This window comes from Parambassis ranga, chromosome 2 (assembly GCF_900634625.1).
Source record: "Parambassis ranga chromosome 2, fParRan2.1, whole genome shotgun sequence".
NCBI classification, from domain to species: domain Eukaryota; kingdom Metazoa; phylum Chordata; class Actinopteri; family Ambassidae; genus Parambassis; species Parambassis ranga.
In genome coordinates, this window is record NC_041023.1 from 32798660 (window position 1) to 32822162 (window position 23503).

The following is a 23503-nucleotide window of genomic DNA, read 5'->3' on the forward strand; positions in this document are numbered from 1 at the left end:
AAACACTATCACACATTTTATGGTTGAAAAATGACGAATACACTTTTTAATTTATTATTAACATTTAGCAATAAAAATGTTATTTTTTTATTAGCACTAATGAAAGAGTCACTTAACAGTACATGTACAGTACAAGTATTTAAACCCCGTTTTCCCTGTCAGCTGCACAGTTCTAAAGAAAACTCATTTCCATCATCCCACACAAGCAGAAGTCACAGCCAGCTTGCACACACTGACACACAAAGTCATCTGCACATATGACAGTGCTGATCTCAGATTGCTGTCAAGCTATGCTGCCTCCTTGGAGAAAAACTACACCAGTACAGCCCCCCTGCCATCCTGACCATGCCTCTGACACATCACCTGTGACAGCTGTCAATCTCCGCAACAGGAAGTGAAATCTGATACTAGATGGGTAGGGAAAATAGGCTTCTTCCTCTCTCTCATTTTCTTCTTCATCCTCCCTCTCTGTGCAAGTACAAAACAGGGGCAGGATGACTTCAAAAATTAGTCTTAAGATGGCAACTCTCCAATTGTATGAAATGCCTGATGGAGCCTCACTGAGGGGGCCAGAGAAGGGGCTTATCTCCCACACACACACACACACAAACTAGAAACACCTCTGTGCAGTTGCTCATGGGCAAGGGGGAGCAGGATGATAACAGGAATGAGGGGACAGTTACCATGGCAACTGCTGACAGCCAATTGGGGCCACTTGACTGACTTGACTGACAGTTGTGTGTGTTTCTTCCAACCCGACTCGACAAACGGGATGCCATCAGCGCTAAGGTGTCTGTGACGCTTGCCATATTTTTGCCCTCACATCTTCTCTCTTCTAGCATTTTCTCCTTCATGTCTCCTCGATTCCTTCTCTCTCTCTCTCCCTCTTCTTAATTTTCCTCCTCTCCTTTAATTTCTCTCCTTCTATTTTTAAATTAATGAATTCACTGACATTGGCTTATGGACTGGCTTGAGAGGCCATGTCCCTGACACTGTGTTACCTTGACAACACAACAGCATAACCCTTCCTCCGGGGACCTGTGCAACCCTCCTCTACACTACAGAAATAAATTGGGTTTTTAGCCCACCACATTGGGAAGGGTAGGGGAGGAGAGGCAAGGAGGAGAGGAGAGGAAAAAAAAGATATTACAGGTGTTGAGATAAAAAGTTGCACACTGCAAAAGAGAAGCAATACTAATTATCTGTCCCAAACTGTGTGCGACAACAAGAAGACACTTGAATGTGTGTGAGTTTAAGACTGCGTGTCTTAATCTGCTCTATTACTGTTTTCTGGACTTTATTTGGAGTCCAGGCATAACCTCGGGCTGTGATAAAGGGAGAATAGTTGACAGGGAGAGTGTGAAAGAGAAAAGGGTTTAAAAGTAGGTGCAGTGTAGCAGCAGAAGTACAAGCTGGGGCTTTTTTACATGGAAGATGCATGGTTGATGCCACAATTGCTATGATGCTACCATTTTGCCAGCCACACAAGATCTAAAAAAGACTATCCCCCTATGTAGCGGTCAAATCATTCAACATTTTACAAAAACAGAAAAAAAAACTGAATGCAAATTTGCAGTTAATAATCAAACAACTACAATTACAAACAACTATGCTGGTTTATTTAGACTCTATCAGTGTCACGTATGCCAGAGAGATCTCATTTTATATTGTAATACAAGTACTAATAGTATAAAAGGATTAGATTACATATTCCTGGGCAGAGTGCACCACATTTCAGCCACATTAACATTTAGGTGATGTGACAGCATAATGAATGGTCTGTTTCATGACAAGCATGCTTTATATAAGTACTTTTTTCTATGTTTTTGTGGTTCTTTCTAAATTTGATGTGCCTTCAGGTAGGGCTGTGCGATTTGACGATAAATGATCGTGAAGGATTTGAACGTATCAACGATCTACCAGAACGGACAGATCGTTTTATCGTCCATAGAGCACGTTCTATTAATTGCAGTTCTATGTTCGCGCAGACGAATGAGTTTTTTCACTCGTCCAACTCTCAGTGCGCTTAATGTGAACACGACCAACCAATGACAGCCTCCCTGTTAGGAAGCTACGGCTGAAAACGAAAAGAGAACGGAGGAACTGGTCCCTAAAACGAACTCCACCTTTATGTTCGGTACTGCGCGTGTTCTAAGCCTGTGTGTGTGTGTGTTTGTGCGCGACGTGTGTCGCAGTGGAAGGGCCGCGTGTATTATAATGCTACGAGCGCGTACGCGCCCACCTTTCTGAACATTTCCAGCTCGTTATATTCAGGTTCGCTGCTGTTGTGCCGTCAGCAGCTCTTCTACACCTGTGTGTGTGTGTGTGTAGTGGGAAGGCCGCATGTACATCAGATGCAGACAGAGGCAACAGCTAATGACGTCACCAAAACAATAACGCAGGCATTTGATGAAGAGGCTCCATATGAGGACTCTAGTAAACGGTGGACAGAGGTGACAGCAGCAGCTCCGTTTGTCCTTGATATGATTCCCATTAAAGTTTGATCATTTGTTCTAAATCACATTGAACTTTAAGAGTTACTTAAGTCTCAATACTGTATTTATTGTTTAACCTTAGGAGGCACACTTCAGTCTGTTTAAATGACTGTTGAATACTACATAGACTACATAGTCTTCTTTTTAACCTATTTGAATTTTGTTTTGTAAATTATTTAAATTTTCATGTTTATTGAAAACTAATACTGAGTGCACGTTATCAGAGTTTTTGTTTGCCTTTAACATCTACTGACAGTTTTTGAAAAGTGACAGAGTAGGCTACCTGACGTCATTTACACAGAAACATGCAAATTAGTGTCAATGTAAAAACAAATCGTGATAAAATCGAGATCGTGATTTTTATCATTAAAGAATCGTGATATAAAATTTTTGCCATATCGCCCACCCCTACCTTCAGGAGAAAAAGTCATGATGGCTGTGCCACACTGTTTAACCCTCTGAAGCAACATAGCCCTCTCGCTGCACATTGCTATGTCAAAGCACAGGTGTAAAGACACCTTACTTACATAACTATGTAATTACATATATTTGTCAAGTGTCCTATTAACCCATGTTAAGGCATGCACAACACCAGAGCACTAGAAATGGTTTAACATACATAGCATGTGTTACGACCCGACTCAGATAGGGAAATAGGAAATAACATAAACCAGACGGAATTGGTTATGCAAGTTATTAATTAAATAAATCAAGAAAACAAAGGTACAACAATTACCAAAAACCAACAAGTCAGCTGTAAAATAAAGAAAATAAAACAAAAGAACTGAAGAACAAGCTTGTTGTGTGACCAACTTAAAACAAACCAGACCTTTGGCAAAAGAAAACACTAGACAGCTAGGAGACTAACAAAGCAACCTGTGTGAACAGGTCCTAATAACGAGTGCCTCAGTAAATCTATAAGCTACAACAGCAACAAACAATCTAACTGCGCTTACATTCTAACCAGAGGCACGTAGGCAGACTGCACAGTTGCCGTCGAGGGTACGTCAGTTTTCTCCTTAAAAGGTCCCGGGCAACAAGCTGATTGGTCTGGCAATTGGCACCAGGAGCGAGCAACACAGCCAGCCAGCGCACCCCCATGGATGCACCGAACCCCGGATGCTGATGTTGGGAGGAGCAAGAGGGAGCGCGAGAGAGGGAAAGAGAGAGGCAAAACACAAACAAACCCAATCATACCAGCCACCGGCCATAACAGCATGCAAAGAGATGTAAAGTTTACATTTTTTTTCCTTAAATCTCTCATGTCCCTTCTTTGTATTCCTTTAATTATTCTCAGATACTTTTGCTTTCTTACTTATACTACAATATTCTTTATGTCTAAGTCCTCCACTGTCTCCTGTCATCTTCTCAGGGGAGAAGGGGTTTTCTCAGTGAGAGCCCAGAGCATTCACCCCTGTTCTGTCTTTTGCATGAATTCCTCTTTACCCCATAACTTTCCCTCTTTCCTTCTCTCTGTCTGTCTCTCAGTTTGACCGTGACCTGAATAGGCTTTGTGGAGGCTACAGCATCTCACTGAACTAGATACAGTTATACACATATGTAGATACACACAGAGAGAACCACAAGGACTGCGCATGGTCCAGTGATTATCCAGTTCATTGGCTCATTGATGTAAAAAGACCACACCAACAAAAAAATCAACAATCATAAACAGGCCCTTTCAAACCGAACTTTTCCATCTGCAAAGAAGGGTTTGTGCCATTTCCTTAGCTACCATGGTGCCAAGTGCGAGCAGCCTGCAAAGTTTCACATGCAATTATTATAATAATAAATAGTAATATTAAATAGTTGCACACTATTTTTTTTTTTAGTTTTTTTCTATCCGTATACATGCTACACATTTTATATTTAGAATGCCTTTTGTACATGATGTGACGTGTTTATGTGACATTTCACAACATCCAAACAGAACTGACACTACTCAAACAGAACCACCTAAAGACATTTAGAGGTGGTCAAATCTCAGCGTGACCATATTAAGAAATAAAGGTCACCTAACCGTCAGCTTCATTCTATAAGCCACAAGCAGCAAAGCAGCAACAGTAGTTAGCAAGTATTCCCTTATAAAAAGAATGAAACCACTTTTATGCACCACACTGACACATGTGCCACCCCTATATAACTAATTTGCATATTTAGATCAGGTCACAGTGAAGGTAGAATAGAGCTAATGACAATGCTTAATAATGACAGGTGCAGAGCTCTGAGAAGCAGATATCATCATCCAGATGATGTGTCCAGATACAGATCACATGCTGATACTAAGTGTTAATGAGGTCATATACCATTTGATTAACAAACAAATCCAAGAAACAAAAACAAACAAATTAGCTCTTATGAGAAAAACAGGCTAAAAGACTAGAGTGTTTATGCGGCGAGGGCCTGGCATGACAGAATACCTTTTCACCTTTTTGGCAATCCTCTAATTAAATGTTAATGCCAAAAATAATGTTTAATGGAGCTTTAAGGCTGGAAAAAACAGATTTATTATGCAAAGACTATTGACTGAGAGAAAAACTGTGTTTTGCTTATCCCTTACATATCTGTTTAAAAAGATGTTTTACACCAACAGTGAAACATTTTGGTAGTGCCATTTTTAACATCTTACTCCGCATGAATTCACTTCATTCACCACTGTAGGAGACATTACTCAGAGTTTGTGTGTGTGTATGTGAGTGGCCATGCTTAGCAACAGACCAGGAATATTCTTGGAAACATGTGGAGCGAGAGGAGACAACTGGGCATGCTCAGATGTTCTCAACAGGTTGCTGAGCACTATGCTACAGGTACCTGGCTCTCTTTTGTGCTCTCCCTTTTTTTAATTTTACTGATATATCCAATTTTGTTAATTGTTTTTTAGAGAAATGAAAAAGCGCATGCCTGCACAATCTCTCACAATCTCTCTCTCTCTCTCACACACACACACACACATTGAAGGGAAGCATCAGCGGCTTGTATTCTCTCTCTGCTTCTCTAAGAGGGCTGCCCTAATTCTTCTTGACAAGAGCTGGGAGAGCCAAGAGAACATCTCAGCACACACACACTGAAATATGCCACACCACTATCCATTTACACACACAGGGGCAACAAAACACACATCACTAATGCACAGCACACAGCTACACATCTGTGCTAGTGGCATTTTACCTTAATTGCCTTTGTCACCGCTTTCAGTGCAGTTTATTCCAACTTGACTAGTTTCCTCCATCAACACAAGTCATTGGCATTGTAACTGCTAAATATGGACAAATGTCAAACATACAAACCCGATCTGATGAGGGTGAGATCATATTTGTTGAAGCAAATGGGATAAATGATCAGATGTTGTTTACCAAGCGGCCAAATCGTGTATGTGTGTTACCAGGTGGTTTGTGAGTGCAGCTGCACACATCTGCATGAATAACCAAGTCACAGTGTGTAACTGTTTCGATGAGGCTACTTAGAGCTCCTCTTTTTTCCAATATTGACCTTCTTTTTCTCCGTTACAAGTGCACTGTGGCCTTCTTACAATGTTATCAACAGGAGGCCGAGTGTGTGTTTGCGCATGTGAAAGAAATGGAGTGACATGCTTGGATGTGCAGGCCGAGGCCAGGGGGTTCTCCACGAGAGAGAGAGAGAGAGAGAGAAAGAGGGGAAGAGACAGACAGAGAGGGAGGCAGCAGCATCCCTGGAGGAATTCAAGCAGCCTCTGTGCTATGTGACCAGGATGGAGATGACTTCATTAGACCAGCCAGTTTCTCTCTCTCTCCATCTCGCTCTCTCTCTCTCTTCCTTCTGTCTGCCTTCCTCTTGCTGTAAATAGGGTTGTGAGAGTGATTTACTGTATGTCAAGTAATCTTACTTGTCAAACTGTCTAAATCTGTTGCAATGCCAATCTGAGAGCTTGGTGTGCAGTGTTGCATATATCTTTTGTGGAATAATCAGATATAGCCATTTTTCCCATCCAGATATCACAACCAAAATGTCACAAAGATCTAACTAGTCTGGCAGAATTTATGGTAAATGTTTTGATTTGTTTTATTTTACCTTTATGTCCCACAGGAGGCAAGAATCAGTGTGAAAATAAAATGTCAGAGCATCAAACGTGACTGTATTTTATGTGTGCCTTGTGCTGAAAATGTCATCGGCTGTCTGGCTGATGGAAGGGATGGCAGCGCAAATGTCTTTGTGTGTGTGCGTGCATGCATGATAGTTTAAATGCTTTTAAAGGCATGTGTGCACATACAGTGTGCCAGCCCTTTTGCAGTTCTTCAATGAAATCGCTCTCTAAGGCTCTCTGCTGTACATCTTTGTAGCCATTTATGGACTAATTTGCTATGTAAGGGCGTCAGCGGTCTTTCTGATGGCCCATTGGGCGAAGCTTTTAAAACTTGTTTAACCCTGAGGTAGGGGTGTGCGATTTGACGATAAATGATCGTGAAGGATTTGAACGTATCGGCGATCTACCAGAACGGACAGATCGTTTTATCGTCCATAGAGCACGTTCTATTAATTGCAGTTCTATGTTCGCGCAGACGCATGAGTTTTTTTCACTCGTCCAACTCTCAGTGCGCTTAATGTGAACATGACAGCCTCCCTGTTAGGAAGCTACGGAGGAACTAGTCCCTTAAACGAACTCCACCTTTATGTTCGGTACTGCCGGCAGCAGCGGCGCGACTTCTAAGCCTGTGTCTGTGTGTGTGTGTGTGCGTGTGTCGCAGTGGAAGGGCCGCATGTATACGAATGTATTATAATGCTACAAGCACGTACGCGCCCACCTCTCTGAACATTACCAGCTCGGTGTGTGTGTGTGTGTGTGTGTGTGTACATCAGATGCAGACAGAGGCAACAGCTAATGACGTCACCAAAACAATAACGCAGGCATTTGATGAAGAGGCTCCATATGAGGACTAGTAAACGGTGGACAGAGGTGACAGCAGCAGCTCCGTTTTTCCTTAGATTTGATTCCCATTAAAGTTTGATCATTTGTTCTAAATCACATTGAACTTTAAGAGTTAATTACTTAATACTTTACAGAATTACATTAGTCTTCTTTTTAACCTATTTGAAATAAAACTTTTTTTTGTTCTGTAAGTTATTTAAATTTTCATGCTTATTGAAAACTAATACTGAGGGCACGTTATCAGAGTTGTTTGCCTTTAAAATCTACTGATTTTTTTGAGAGGTGACAGAGTAGGCTACCTGACGTCATTTACACGGAAACATGCAAATTAGTGTCAATGTAAAAACAAATCGTGATAAAATCATTAAAGAATCATTAAAGAATCGTGATATAAAATTTTTGCCATATCGCCCACCCCTACCCTGAGGTCAACAGGTCACTGCTACAAGACTTGTAATAGAGATGTAATAGAAAATCTTATTTGACATGAATGTGGTAAACAGCTTTAAATATTCAAGTGATTTTTGATGGGTATGTTAAGGGAATAAAAGCTAGTAAGAGTTTCTGATGTTCAATGTGTGTGTGTCCTTGAGTCTACGATTTATCACTGGTATTCTAAATTAACCCAACAGCTGTCTAACCTTGAGAGTATGACCATCACATGCGCTTATTACTTCTGCATGTAGTAGTAGAGTGGTACATAACTGCTGTCTGTGTATGCACAGCCCTTGACCTTTGTCAGTGACTTCTCTTCTTCCTTGTCAGATCTTTATCAGTGTTTCTCCTACCATTCACCTCCCATTATATTAGGTATTATATTAGTATGTCAAGTCAATTTTATTTCATTTTATTTTCTACATAGCACCAGATCATAACATTCAAGGTTACTTTTCCTACAGAACAAGTCTATACCTTGAGAACATTCCCACCAGTGGATAGAGAGTGGGTGTTGTGTTGCTCACGGTTGCTCATGACATGCTAGTTGGATAGACTGAACTCCACTGACTACACCAAGCTAAGCTAACGGTGGTAATGGCAGAACCCTGCGCCCTCCCGTTCCCTGTGCATGCCCGCCAAAGCTATAAACCTAGGGGAAACTGTTTATTACCGCATCTATACAAGCTTGATGTATAAAGCAAATATGTGTGGTATACAGTACAGTCCAATTAGACACAGAAAGACATGCACGTTCTGACAGTTCATGAACCATCTGGTGATTTATATAGACCCCCACCCTACAAAATGCTCTTACAACAGAAGGGCCAAGGTCGATAGTAATTTCCTCAGAGTGCATAAATCTTTACTGACTTGAGTAGAAAAAGCCCAAACCTGATTACAGAATAAGTCTCTGGCATATAGCACGCACAGAAACACTTCTGCAAATGCACATTAACCCACTTTGAAAGCAGCCTTAAACACACACTCAGAAATAGAGCTAGAGTAAGTTAGACATCAATGGCATCAATTCATGGCAACTTCAGAAAAAGTTTCTTCAATATAGCTTTGTCTCAGTGGTTGCCAGCACTAGTGTGCTCTCATCTAAAATCATTTGCACTCCCTGCTGCTGAAAACCACATGTAAACCAATGGGAAAAAAAGTCGGCTGCCGCGTCATTGCGCACACATCCTTTTGTGCTTTCTGCTGGCATTGAACCACCGCACAGCAGGAAACTCTGTCTTCCCTTCAAAGTGATGGTTGTCAGCGCCGTCTTCAATAAGAGAACTATTATGTGAGCTCTATGGGGCCAAAAAGGTCAACGCAATCACTCCCCATAGACGGAGTGGGAGTGAGCAACCTGAAAATAGATAGCTGTTCAGTCGTGACTTGTGATGTTAAAAGGGCGGGGTAGCAGGGTAAGTGGTTCACCCCTAACAGCTCATATTTTCAGTAGCTTGTTTTCAAATAGTAACAGACCCTTCCCATGGCAAAAATAGTGGTTTATTTTAAGAAAAAAGGGTAATTGAGTAAAAAAAATGAAGATAACAGAAAGAAAATACACTGCCACTGCAAAACACCACAAAGAAACTTAAATACTTCTAATCCTTTATGCCTCACACTACCTACATCCATTCAACCTACTTTTCATCCTTTTCTTGGCTGCGGCCCGAATAATTTCTAGTATTTTCCTTCTGTCTGCTTCCCATGGTGAAAACTCAGTTTCCACATGAAAGTTTTATAAAGATCAATAAATGTTCCAAAACTATTATAAAGATGAAAATCATAGCAGCAGTTGATCGAAAAATCTATATTTATATATTGCCTGTAGACTGAAATGCACAATGTAAACACTGTCAATCTTGCCTCAAGTTTTATTGTATGTCCTACCTCTTCACGAAATACTAACGTGTCAAAAATAAAAGGTCTCACCAATCGAAAAATAATAAAGTTCCAAGTCTACCAAAATAATACAGCACTTCTGGGTAGTTCTAAGCTTTCACCTGTAGTAGCAGTACTAACACATTGATCTAATGCTAAAACGCATTTTAAAAAGTTACCAATTTAAAAAAGGGTTGTTTCTAAATGCCTTACCTGTGAAAATAAACTAACATTAGCTCACTAGCAAACAATACACCAAAATTAAATCTGGAAAACATCAGGATATGACAATGAAGATTCTCAGTCATCCAGGTCATTTTCATTCAGGAACTTGAAGTGCGGCGTCTGGACTTGTAGAGTTTCTTGAAGACATCTCGCTGCTCAGAGGAGTCCAGATGCCTCGCTTCAAGCTCTCGAACTATATATTTATATCGATATATTGATATACATTTTTGGTAAAATATTAACATTTACAAATCAATAAAAAATACTGGCTTTAACCAGCTGCAACCCAAAACTATCAGCAGCAAGTGACTTTTACAATGTCATTGCAGCCATGCTCATGCAGACTTGTATGTGTTAGGCTTTGTGTGTATAGCACTGAGATATTCATCTAAACAAAAACAAATTCTTTCCGCAAACAATGCAATTTTAGAATTACCACAAAAGCAGAGATTTGAACACAGAAAGCTCTGAAAATAATACAGAGAAAATGTGTGCTTACATCAAACAAACAAATACACATCCATAGGCACACACACATGCAAAGTTCTTAGACCCTGCGTGTGCTGTTGTTGGTGTAGGCAGCATGACCAAATGACTGACAGCCTGGCTGACAGAAAGACACTTTTTCTCTGGGTGGAAATTAAGTCAGGCCGGAGAAGTGACAGATTAGTAGCAAGAGGAGTCTACAAGGGCATTAGTCACAGTCAGTTCCCTTTCATTTCACAGTTTCCCTTCAGTATAAGCCACTATTACCTTGATGCTTGAGTCTGGAGCCGGAGCAGGGCACTGACACACACCAGCTGACCAACGCTGAAACAAGTTTTAAACAGTTTCAAAGGCTATTTTCCTCCAAATGAATTATCCATCACAAATATTACCGTATTTTCCGGACTATAAGTCACACTTTTTTTTCATCCTTTGGCTGGGTATGCGACTTATACTCAGGTGCGACTTACCTATGAAAAAATATGCAATTAGTTAGCCTTGTGTCTTGACGGCCCATTACAAATATAATGATAGCTGGTCTGTCCCTCTCTTACGGTTCTCTTCCACCTCTATCTTGTCCACACTTTGCATTACGAGCATAGGTGACGCTTGCAGCTGAGCCGATATGTCACTAATTCCAGACAGCTATAGCGCACAGTAGTCGCCTTTTACTCATTTAAAGGATGTTTATAGGAATTTCTGTGCGGTGAAGCTAATCATTTCTCCGCGCGAGAACTTGTTGAATTGCTTGTCTCTCACTCTCAATGTCCTGCAGCCGTACCACTTAAGAGAAATTCAAGAGGCAACGTTATGCTAAAAACTGGAGGTTATGGCTATAACCATGGTTCTCTGATTAGCATGAGTGAGTGTCTCACTATGGGAGAACGCCCCCTGCGTGATCCCGACAGAAGCTTTAATTACACTACACCAGCCCTTGGGGCTGGTATCAGTGACGTCTATGTCAGGAGGGACCGCCCTCCTCCTATATAATAGGCTGACATAGCTTCAGTCGCCATTCAAACAAGCTCACCTCTTCCTCGCTTCCATAGCAAGGAGGGTGGTCTGGTGAGACACTCACTCATGCTAATCAGAGAACCATGGTTATAGCCATAACCTCCAGTTCTCTTTCATAGCATTCGTTTCGTGTCTCACTATGGGAGAAATACTGACTCCCGGATTGCCAGACATGCCTGTAAAAATGACAACTGTCCCAGAGGGGCCTCACGAAGAGTGGGTTGTACCCCGTGAAAACCCTACCCCAAGAACTGAATGTGCCAGGGTTGGAACCGTAACATCCAACTTGTAAAACCTAGCAAAAGTGTGGGGTGAAGCCCAACTTGCAGCTGCACAAATTTCCTGGGCTGAAACCCCCTTAAAGAGAGCCCAGGAAGCAGCAAGGCCCCTAGTGGAGTGCGCACGCAGACCAGCAGGAGGCGGAAGACCTTTGGTCGTGTAAGCCAGAGCAATAGCCTCCACAATCCAGTGGGAAAGCCACTGTTTTGAGACTGGCTTGCCCACACACGGCTTAGCCCAGGACACAAACAACTGGTCACTCTGCCTAACACCCTGAGTCCTGTCCAGATAGGTCCTTAGTGCACGGACCGGACACAGCGTATGCAGACGCCGATGCTCCTCAGAGGAGTAAGGCGGTGGATAAAAAGCAACCAGCTCTATTGGGGAGAGAGACCCAACCACCTTTGGGATAAAGGCTGGGTTAGGCTGCATACTGACCCTCTCGCCCCCTGGTGAAAAATGGGTACAAGCCTCGTGCACAGACAGGGCATGAACCTCACCGACGCGCTTAGCCGAGGCCAAGGCCAGGAGCAGCGCTGTCTTAAGAGATACCACCTTCAAGTCCACCTGATCCAGTGGTTCAAAAGGTGGACCAGAAAGAGCATCCAGCACCGTGGGCAGGTCCCATGACGGCGTAAGAGACCTAGATACCGGCAATTTACGTCGTGCACCTTTCATGAACTGACACACCAGAGGGTGTCGACCCACAGATTTACCATCAAAACCAACATGGCAAGCAGAGATTGCCGCCAGGTACACCTTGATGGTTGAAAAAGATTTTTCCTTCTCAATGAGGTCCTGCAGAAAGGATAAAATCACCCCCACAGAACACTGAAAAGGAATGGCCTGGGACTCCGAGCACCAGCTCTCAAACACTTGCCACTTAACCCCATACAACTTCCTAGTCGATGAGGCCCTAGCACATTGAATAGTCTCAATGACACTGTTTGGGAGTCCTGTTGAGTTCAGGTTAAACCACTCACGGGCCAGGCCCACAGAGCCAGCCTCTCTGGGTGAGGGTGAAATATTTCCCCTCGTGCCTGGGATAGCAGGTCCCTGCGTAATGGCAGCTGCCAAGGCGTGCCCGCCAGAAGCTGGTAAATCTCCGCCATCCAGTGTTTCGCTGGCCAGTGCGGAGCCACCAGGATTACGACCAGCCCCTTCTCCCTCACTCTGGCCAGAGTTGGAGGGATGAGAGCCACTGGGGGAAAAGCATACAGGAGAGCACGTGGCCACTCGTGTGCCAGTGCATCGATCCCCAGCGGAGCCACTCGGTCGTGCAGGGAGAAGAACAGCGGACACTGGGCATTCTCCGCTGACGCATAAAGGTCCACTGCCGCCCGTCCATACCGCAGCCAAATCTGCTTCACCACTTCTGGGTGAAGTCTCCAGTCTGCATATAGAGGGATCCCCCTGGAGAGTAGGTCCGCCCCGCAATTCAGTACGCCTGGAACATGAGTCGCTCTCAGTGACTGAAAGTGCACATTGCTCCAGACTATCAGTCTGTGTGCCAGCGCATGCAACCGCAGAGATCTCAAGCCTCCCTGCCTGTTGATGTAGGCTACCACGGTGGAGTTGTCTGTCCTCACTAGGACATGGTGTCCCCGCAGCCAGGGGAGGAAATGTTTTAGAGCCAAATGAACAGCAATCAGCTCCAGACAGTTTATGTGGGTGAAGCGCATGTGAGGGCCCCACTTCCCATTCACTGTCCTCCCTTCGTGTGTAGCACCCCAGCCTGTGAGAGAGGCATCTGTAGAGATCACCTTCCTGGCCGAAACAGTTCCCATGGTAGCCCCCTGGGTCAGAAACCCTGGGCTCTTCCACTGGCGCAGAGCCAGTGAGCAGTCCACAGAAACCCTCACCCGTCGATGACCATCTCGGAGAGGATCTAGGCCAAGGGAGGCTACCCAACGCTGAGGCCCTCTCATGTACAGGCGTCCCAGGGGTATCACCACCACAGACGAGGCCATCAGGCCTAACAGCCTCTGACACTGTCTGAGTGTGACTGTGTTGCCCCTGTGAAACAGTGCAAGGCATCCTTTCATTGCCACCACCCTGTCCTGAGACAGGAAAACTCTGCCTTGGAGAGAGTCCAAAGTCAGGCCTATGAAGGTGATGCACTGAGAAGGTGTCAACATGCTTTTTTCCCTATTCAGGCGAAACCCCAAACTCACCAGATGTTCCCTGAGAACATCTGTATGGTGGGCCGCCTCTCGGGGTGTAGAGGCTGCGACAAGCCAGTCGTCTATGTAAGTGGCCACGCGGATGCCTCTCTCCCTGAGTGGGGCTACAGCTGCCTCTGTGCATTTCACAAACACTCTGGGACTCAATGACAGGCCGAACGGCAGCACCATGAACTCGTATGCTGTCCCTCGGAAGGCAAACCTGAGAAACTTCCAGTGTGGAGGATACACTGGAATGTGGAAATATGCATCCCTCAGGTCGACAGATGTGAACCAATCGCCTGCCCGCACGAAACGCAGCAGAGAGGCGTGTGTCAGCATCCTGAATTTGTATTTCCTTAAATAGTGGTTCAGGGCTCTGAGGTCCAGGATGGCCCTCATCCCCTGCCCCCCCTTTTTTGGAACCAGGAAATACCTCGAGTAGAACCCGCTGTGGGCCTCCTCGGGCGGGACAACTCTTATTGCTCCTTTCTCCCTCAGAGTGGAAATTTCCTCTAGGAGAATGTTTGCGGATTCTCCCTGAGCATGAGAAAAAATCATCCCTTTGAAATGAGGTGGAACGGCTCTGAATTGAAGTCTGTAACCCTTCTGAACGGTTCTCAACACCCATTCTGACCGTGTGCAGGCCGCCCAATTCTCTGTGTGCAGAGAAAGCGGGCTGACCGGCAACTCTGTCATATGTGGTACGTTGGCGCCCTCTTGAGGTCGAGGTGCGTAACACCCAACGCCCATCCGCCCCGGTGACTCCTGCCTGCTGCATGGAGGTGCCCGGGCGGACCGCGTCACAGCCGCGGGGATGTTGGTCCCCGCGGGCTGTGTTATAGCAGAGAAGATAGTTGTGTGTCTTAACATATCTTTTTTCTGCATTTTTTTTTTTTTTTTTTCATAGTCATAGTCAACAGCGCCCTCGGCTCTCTGCCTGGATGCGCATTGGACTGTTTTATTACAGAGTGCAAGACAGAAGTGCTTGTGCAACACTGAGAATGCTGTCTGTGTTTGTTGGGCACTCGAACGTGAACAACGGCCCAAGTGCTGCACTCTATGCGGGCAACGTCCCGCAGAACCCGCTCTGGAACTGAGCTGGAGAAGGGCAGGGCGACCCGTTGGGGGGGCAGCCTGGGTCGGCCCTCCACCTGGGGAGAAGCGGTCAGGCCTGCCGCTTCTTCTTCCTCACCGTCGCGGTAGCGGGTTGAGGTGGTGGAGCGGCTTGCCGAGCATGGGGAGACTGCTTCCTAGCCCATGGGTTGCCGGCGCTTTTAGGGGCTGGAGGGGCTGCCTGCGTCTTGGACACCTTGGGGATCCGATAAGCAGGAGCCGGGTGAGAGACAGCCTGAGCATATGACTGACGCGAAGTGCCGGGAGTAACAGGTGGAGCCCTCCTCGGCAGGCAAAGTTTCAGCGCCTCATCATCTCTCTTTTTCTCCTCACATCTCTTCTGCATGGAGGCAACAGCCGAGCCGAAGAGCCCATGAGGGACGACCGGAGTGTCGAGGAGCTCCTCTTTCTCCTTAGTCGTGAGGTTGGTGAGCCCCAGCCAGCGCGCTCTCTCTTGCAGGACCATAAGACCCATGGCTCTTCCCGTGGCTTGGATAGCCACCTTGTGGAGGCGAAGGACGTGGTCCGTAATGACGCAGATTTCTTCCCACAGGGAGTTATCTGGTTTAGCCGTCATGTCCTCCTCTAATTCCGCCTGGTAGGCCGTCAGGATAGAGGAGGCGTTGAGAGCTCTGGCCGACAGAGCTGCCGCCTTATAACACTTGTCAGTGAGGCTGGACTGAAAGCGGTCTGTCTTGGAGGGAAAAGATGAAACCGAGGAGGACAGGGACGTCTTCGGGTGAAGGTGTGTCGCTACCAGCGGCTCAATGGGAGGTATTTGGCGGATGCCGTTAGCCTCCATCCCCTCGCAATCCAACAGGGAGCTCCCCGAGATGGGGTGTTTCTCGCTGTATGGTTTAGCTTTCCACGTAGCCGCTATCTCATCAAGCAGCTCTGGGAAAGTTGGCAGCACTTGTTTCCCCGTCTTCTTTGCTTTGGGCAGCTTCTTGCCATCAAAGCGAGACCTGACTTCCTCGGCTTGAACCGTGGGCCACGGGATGTTGAGCCTTACAGCGGCACGTTTGCACATGTCCTGCATGTCGAGATCCAGGGGAGAAAGCGCCGAAGGGATTTCTCCCATCGCGACGCCCGGCTTTGCAGCCCCGCCGGTGACGCTGAAGTTAGTTTCTTCTTCGTCACCGTCTGATAACAGGAGCTCGGAGTCGGCAGACTCTCCCTCCTCGTCATCAGCGTCTCGTCTCGGGTCGACACGGATAAGGCTCTCCCATCCCTCCTCTGACGGGAAACAGGAGTCTGCAGTCTGGGGAACTGCGTCTGCCCAACTCAGCCCGGGCGGCAGCGCTTCAGCCGCCCCACCCGACATATCCACCCCGCCTTGCGGCGAGGCTGTCTCCGACAGCAGTGGGTCACCGCCGGACAAACTAGCCTGGCGAGCTAGCCGTCGGCGGAGCAACTTGCGTGGGAAAGCAGCGCAGTGGATACAATCGTCCGTGGAGGACATAGCCGCCTGCGCGTGAGGTACGCCCAGACATGCTGCACACACGGGGTGAGTGTCCCAGCTAGACATTTTATTGCCGCAGGGGCAAAGCTTTGGGCTTTTCCCGACTTCAGCGGGGTTGTTAGCCGTGGCCATGACTAGCATAGGGTTCAAGGGCGCTAGCGTTAGCTTGTGCAGCTACTGGTTGTGTTCAGGGAAATATGGCTATTTTCCTGGCTAGCCTGTGATGAGGTATCGCTACCTGCTGTGGGTATTATTAGCGTGAGCTGTATAGTGGTATTGCTACCTACAGACGATGCTAACGCACCCGCTGTTAGCAGAAGTATCGCTACTTCGGCTGTGACAAGTATTGCTACTTGAGGCAAGAGTATTTCTACTTTCACCGATAGCGTGGAATAGTATTTCTACTATTCTTCAGCTGTGAAGCAACCGTGTCGTGTGGGACCAAGCGCCCGGTGACCGAGTTTTCACTCGAATCAGTGGGCAGTTTAGCTAGGCACCCAGTAACACAGTTGTCATCAGGCTTCTGTGAGAAGCGAGAAGAGGTGTTTGAATGGCGACTGAAGCTATGTCAGCCTATTATATAGGAGGAGGGCGGTCCCTCCTGACATAGACGTCACTGATACCAGCCCCAAGGGCTGGTGTAGTGTAATTAAAGCTTCTGTCGGGATCACGCAGGGGGCGTTCTCCCATAGTGAGACACGAAACGAATGCTATGAAAGAGAACGTAGTGATTTTCGCTGGCCCGCTGGTACTAAAACTCCGGTGCCACTTATCTATTGTTTTTTAGTCTTCATAACGCATTTTTTGGCTGGTCCGTCTTATATTCCGGTGCGACCTATAGTCCGGTAAATACGGTAAACAGGTATCCAGGTGTTAGTTTTCAGGCTTTCTTCAGCTGCAGCAGAAGAAAACAGCAAGGCATACAATCATGTTCTCGGAGTGTTTCAAACAGTTGTTATGAGCCTGGCAACACATGTATACTAACAAACTGCCAAATGAGCCCATTCAACATTAGACAAAAGCCAGGGTTTTCCACCAGGAGACAAAATACAATCGACCTCTTCAACACTATGACAGGCATATGACTGCTTCCACTGCCCACTGCCTACTTATCATCCACTCTGTGTGGGAAGCCTCCATACACTGTGGAGTGACAGCTGATTAGGAAATCCCTTACTTCAGCAAAGAATCAACACACAATAAAGGTTTGACAAGTGAACTCTGCCTCATAAATTCACTCAATGTAGACTTTGTCATTTGATAAATTAGTGATAAACTAAAAGTGAGTAAAGTTTGAACATACCTACAAATATAAACAATCATTATAAAAAAGGCTGGTGTTGTCCTAGGAGATTAGACTGTGCTACTCATATACAGACACACCAAAAGCCTCAGGCCTACTTGGGGGTTTAAGGCTGATAAGATGACACATTTTTTGAGTGAATCTATTAGGATCGCAGCAGTCATGTGTCCCAGCCCTCAGGCCTACACAAATACGACCTTATTTTTAAAGTTGGCCTCTTTTTATAGTTCAAGAAAGTCTTTACTGAAATCAAGAACAATCTGAATCGGATGTGTTTATATTCATCTGCTGGTTGTATCTCAGATTATCATTTACAACATAACCAATATGGTGCCAACAGAGCTCAGTGTTGAAGGGAGGGCAGACAGGAGACAAGGATCTGAAAGTCACAACTGTCCACAGTTATTTTGCATGCTGAGACAGTGCTGGGATGCATGACAAGTAAAAAAGAGAAAAGGGGAGAGGAAGAGGCAGAAAGAGAAAGTTATGTCAAGCAGGTTTAAAGATGGGAAAAATCCCCTGAAACACATGCTCTGATCATAGTGTATGAGAACTTCTACATAGGACTAAACAATCTGCATTAAGACAATGCACCACTTGGATAAAATTCTCATAATGGGGATACATTAGCATACATTTTAATTAGATTCAATTCAATTGAATTAAATTAAATGATAATGATTATCAAACATTTCATACACTTAAGTGCTGAGCTATTAAAACAGACAGATTGTGTTAACTGGTGCAGTTTCAAAGCTCTAAGTAATCTGCTGGCTTTAATGGTCAATTTGTGTGGACACTTTTAAAATACATACAGCTTTGTAATCGAGAGCAGTGTTTCCCGCAGAAAATTGTACCAATGAAGAAACATATAACAGCCTTTGTGCCAGCCTGTAATGGAATATTTGGACTCGAGGCCATTCAGCAGTGGCTCCGCTGTCCCTGTGCTCTGACATGTAGGTGGCAAAAGCTTAAGTGCATCAAGAAATAATTTATTATTCCTGTGCGGCCTGGTATACAGGATGTGTGAACAGACTTTTATGAATGTGTGCTTTTGTGCGACGCAGTAGGCCACGTTGGTGGCACATTGATTCCAGCTGATACCCCAGGCTCTACTATCGATCAGAAAAATGTCTCCAGCTCATTGCTACATCTGAGCCAAACTCTTACTTCATATCCCCACAGAATCAGAGCATTATCTAAATTAGAGAGAGCCAAGCCAAGAGGATCAATATCTTTGCAACTGTTATGTCAGCACTGACTAAAAAAAAATTACATAAGGAGAGCTACTTCAAGCATCTGCATGAAATCTCTCTCCTAGTTTCCTTTCTTAACTACTCTCACGCTCTTTAACTCACTGCTTAGGACTTTATTTTAATTCACTTACTGTCTTCAAGAATCTTGTGTAAGTATGAGATTCAAATTAAGAGGTGAAGAGTGCTGGAAGATTTCCTGCTTCAGTTCTCCCCTAAACAGCTGACAACATCTTCACATCTTCTGTTAAGAATCTGTATTGAAAATAAGCCAATTAACTCATCATTACTACACACCTAGGATAACACTTTGGATTTATTTAAATGAAGCATTAAGATACAAGACTGAAGTCACTTTATTTGTCATACAATTCAAATAATGTGGTATAATGACCACTTACTCGTATTGCTCTTTCTTGAGCCATTGTCTCTTCTTGTAAAATCTCTCATTTTAACACCACCCCCTACACACACACAGAGGGAAACTTAAAAGTAGTCACCATGGTGATGTTCTACACTGCCCACTGTGTCCCCTTACAATAACTATGAACACAACAATGTATATGATATAAGCTCACACAAAGCAAGTAAGCGCATACACGCGCACCTGGCGGTAACCATGGTATTCTTGCTCTCCTTCAGGTTGGAGGTGGGAGGACGGCCACCAAAACACACTCCCCCCTGGGGGCTGAGGAGCTGGGTGAGTCAGGCGTTAGCAAACTCAGCCAAACGTGTTCATATATTCTGCTGGTAGATGACATGATCTCTCTGTTACAAAGGAGGGTACTAAAACCTTCTGGAAATACAGTATGGAACTGTAGAAAATTGTGTCCACTCTTCTTAACGCTTAACTGTTGCACTCATCTGTGCAAGATAAAGGTTAATTCGTAAGAAACAAATAAATGTCATAATAGGTTCCAATCAAAACTGGATGTTAAATTGTTTAACAGCTTCATATAGAAATTCCCAGAAACAAAAATGCATGTATTTTATATGTAATAAGGATTTCACCAGTCACCAACAGAGTACGTCCAACTACTACTCCTTCACTCTGGAATACCAGACGGCTTCTGGCTAAGCCACCTTAGTCAACACCCACAGAGTCAGCAGGCATTTTCAGGTAGGGCTGAACGATCTATCGTTCGAAAATTGCGATCTCAGACAACGCGATTTTGAGATCGTCAAAGCCACGTTTTTTTGCACTGCTCCTAACTGAATCAGGTTTTGTTTTGTCAAATGCTACAGCTGAAAACGAAAAGAAAACGGAGGAACTGGTCCCTAAAACGAACTCCACCTTTATGTTCGGTACTGTTTCTGCCGGCAGCAGCGGCGCGTCTTTTAAGCCTTTGTCTGTGTGTGTGTGCACGCGACATGTGTCGCAGTGGAAGGGCCGTGTGTATACGAATGTATTATAATGCTACGAGCACGTATGCGCCCACCTCTCTGAACATTACCAGCTCGTTATATTCAGGTTCGCTGCTGTTGTGCCGTCAGCAGCTCTTCTACGTGTGTGTGTGTGTGTGTGTGAGGGCCGTGTGTGTACATCAGATGCAGACAGAGGCAACAGCTAATGACGTCACCAAAACAATAACGCAGGCATTTGATGAAGAGGCTCCATATGAGGACTCTAGTAAACGGTGGACAGAGGTGACAGCAGCAGCTCCGTTTTTCCTTAGATATGATTCCCATTAAAGTTTGATCATTTGTTCTAAATCACATTGAACTTTAAGAGTTACTTAAGTCTCAATACTGTATTTATTGTTTAACCTTAATAATAAAATTTTTGATCTGTAATTGTTATTTAAATTTTCATGTTTATTGAAAACTAATAGTTACTACTAGTTTACTTTTAGATCTACTGAGTTTTTGAGAAGTGACAGAGTAGGCTACCTGACGTCATTTACACAGAAACATGCAAATTAGTGTCAATATAAAAACAGAAAACAGAGAACAAATCATGATTGTGATTTTATCATTAAAGAATCCTGAATTTTTGCCATATTGCCCACCCCTAGGTATGATGTAAGTTTCTGTGATCTTTGCAAATGCTCATGTGCACTAAAACTTGATTTGAAAAAAATCGTGGATGAAATCAAAATCGCAATATTTGCCAGAAAAATCGCAATTCAATGTATTCTTAAAATCATTCAGCCCTATTTTCAGGCTTCTACTAACTCACATTACTTAAGAGATGTTGAAAAAAAATACATGTGGGCTTGGCCTAAGATTAAGGAAGGTTTTGTTTTTTTATCCAACCAGGGGTTTGGCACCCCACCAAAGATTTTTTCACCCAGGGCCAAAGAAGTGGAAGAGGAAATTAACAATTCTCTGAATATATTAAGAAAGAAAATGTGTCATTAACTTAAACACAAGGCATTTTTGTTCGTCTATAACAGGGGGCTGCACCAACTCCAAAAAATGCTTATTTTGCATAGGGGCATCCATATACTCTTCCTTTCCCTTTCTCACTCAGATTCTATCTATCTGTGCAACTGTAACCTTATTTTTCTGTGCAGATACAATCCGACATCACACTGTACACCATTTGTGTTGTAAAATCTGAGTGAATTCACAAAAATTAATCAATTACCCTTTTCGAAAATGTGTCCAACCTCCATACAACCTTTTGCCAACAGTGTGATCACCACTCTAATAAGAGATCAATCTCATCTTTCTGTGTTTATGCAACAAGGAAAATCCTCCCTGAGGGAGAAATACCCCCTTCAGATAGGGTGTTAAATACACACACACACAGCTCTGCCCACTTTGATTTCTCCTGTCTGTTTCCATCGTGTCAGCGAACACAGATGTCCACACAGCATAACTGCGTGGCATGTGACAATTGTATCGTATAATAATAAATGCATTGGACACGCTAAAAATGACGCTCTCATTTGACAACGCAGACAGCTGTCAGAAACTGCAATGACAGCACTTAAAATAAAACAAGAGGAGACATGGCTAGAAAATGTGAATAAATAAGAAAAGCCACCTTAATGTTATTATTTAGTAAACAAACATCTGAACATATAAACGCTTGTGTGTATATTTACACCTGTATTTGCTGATATGAGGTTTGTGGGACTGTATTCTGTGGGCGTTCACACTTCAAATTTCCAAACATAAACATAACCATGAAGCTAACACAACAAAGTAAGCTAGTACTTCTCTTAAAAAACGAGTTTGTGGCGCTTTTAGCGCTACAATATTGACATATTTACGTGAAGTGATGCTGTATGAGACTTGTGTTTATGTTGTCATTACTTTGACAGTCAGACTAACTATTTACAGCAGCAATGAAGTGGAGTAAAATTGCCCAACGAATTTAGCTAAAGCTAAAAACAGTCACACAAAGTGGGCATTTTTACACTATTCTCGTCGGCGCTCTCACGTTCACAGACAAACTAAACAGAAACTTGTCAAGAGTTGGAGCACAGGTGACTTCTAGCTCTGTTCACAGCTCCGTGTTTTTCCCGTAACCCCGTTACAGTAAAAAAGGAGGTTAAAGAGACACATTCCCCTACCTGCAGGACACCGTGATTTCAACTTTGGTGGCAGGAATAGACGCGTTGAGCGGGTCGAAGTCGCCTATCGACGCCATGTTTAGGAAACTGTTGTTCATTCTGTCCATTTTTTTCCGGTTCCCCTTCACCTCGGTCCAGCCCTTTTTTTTACGAGCAATGAAAGGAGGAGAGCGAGAAACTGTGTGGTGTATGTGTGTGTGTGTGTGTGTATGTGTGTGTTCGCCTCCTCGGCGAGAAGTGGAGCAAAGGTGCCAGAGAGAGGGAGAGAGGGGCTGGGAGATGTGATGTCACTCTCTCTCTCTCTCTCTCTCCCTCTCTCTCTCCGTGTGTGTGTGTGTGTGTGTGTGTGTGTGTGTGTGTGTGTGTGTGTGTGTGTGTGTGTGTATTCCTCACTTCCCTCCTTTTATGCCGCTCTGCCGTCACACACTTCCCCTCTTTCTGTCTCTTTCTTTTCTTCAGCAGCTTCACATTTACTGGCATGGAAGTAATGACAATGATACAATCATCGATCAATCACATAGAATAAATTTGTCATGAAAAGTATTTCCTGTGTGTCAGGGACACACACACACACAGTCCCCCTGCCCTCAATACTCACATTCACATCAGCTCAATTCATATTAATTGAATTCAATGCAGAGTTCCTCCCTCACCACATCGTAGTCTGTTTTTGGGGGCCTGGGCTGGAATGCACCGTTGATGATGTCACTGATGTCATTAAGGTTGGTTTGGCTCAGGATTGGACACTATTATTTGAGATAAAACTCCTCCTGTCAAGAAGCTACACTTTGTTAAGAGCAGAAATCAGGGGAGGGTGGTGTTTACTCTTATATAACACATGCAGATTTGCATTAGATGATTAGCTGCTACTTCAAATCACTAACTTTTGAAAAGTGCAACTTAATCCAGTGCACTGGTAAAAACTTGGCTGCCAACTTTGTCATGTAGACACACACTGATGTAGT

At 44.3% G+C, this 23503-nt stretch overlaps 1 protein-coding gene across 3 annotated transcripts in view; it reads right to left on the reverse strand.

Moving 5' to 3' along the window:
- The window catches only part of LOC114432536 (copine-8), an 89325-nt gene extending 66467 nt beyond the window's left edge, over positions 1 to 22858 (reverse strand). For 2 of the 3 annotated variants that reach the window (XR_003670285.1, XM_028400599.1), the window contains exon 1: positions 22539 to 22853. Coding sequence is in view for 2 of the 3 variants with exons in the window: in XM_028400599.1 (XP_028256400.1) it covers positions 22539 to 22645 (107 nt within the window). In the remaining variant the exon portion in view is untranslated. Of the gene's footprint in view, positions 1 to 22538 lie in introns of all 3 variants that reach the window. The other variant, XM_028400601.1, reaches the window with a different exon arrangement.
- Positions 22859 to 23503: the final 645 nt, after the last annotated feature.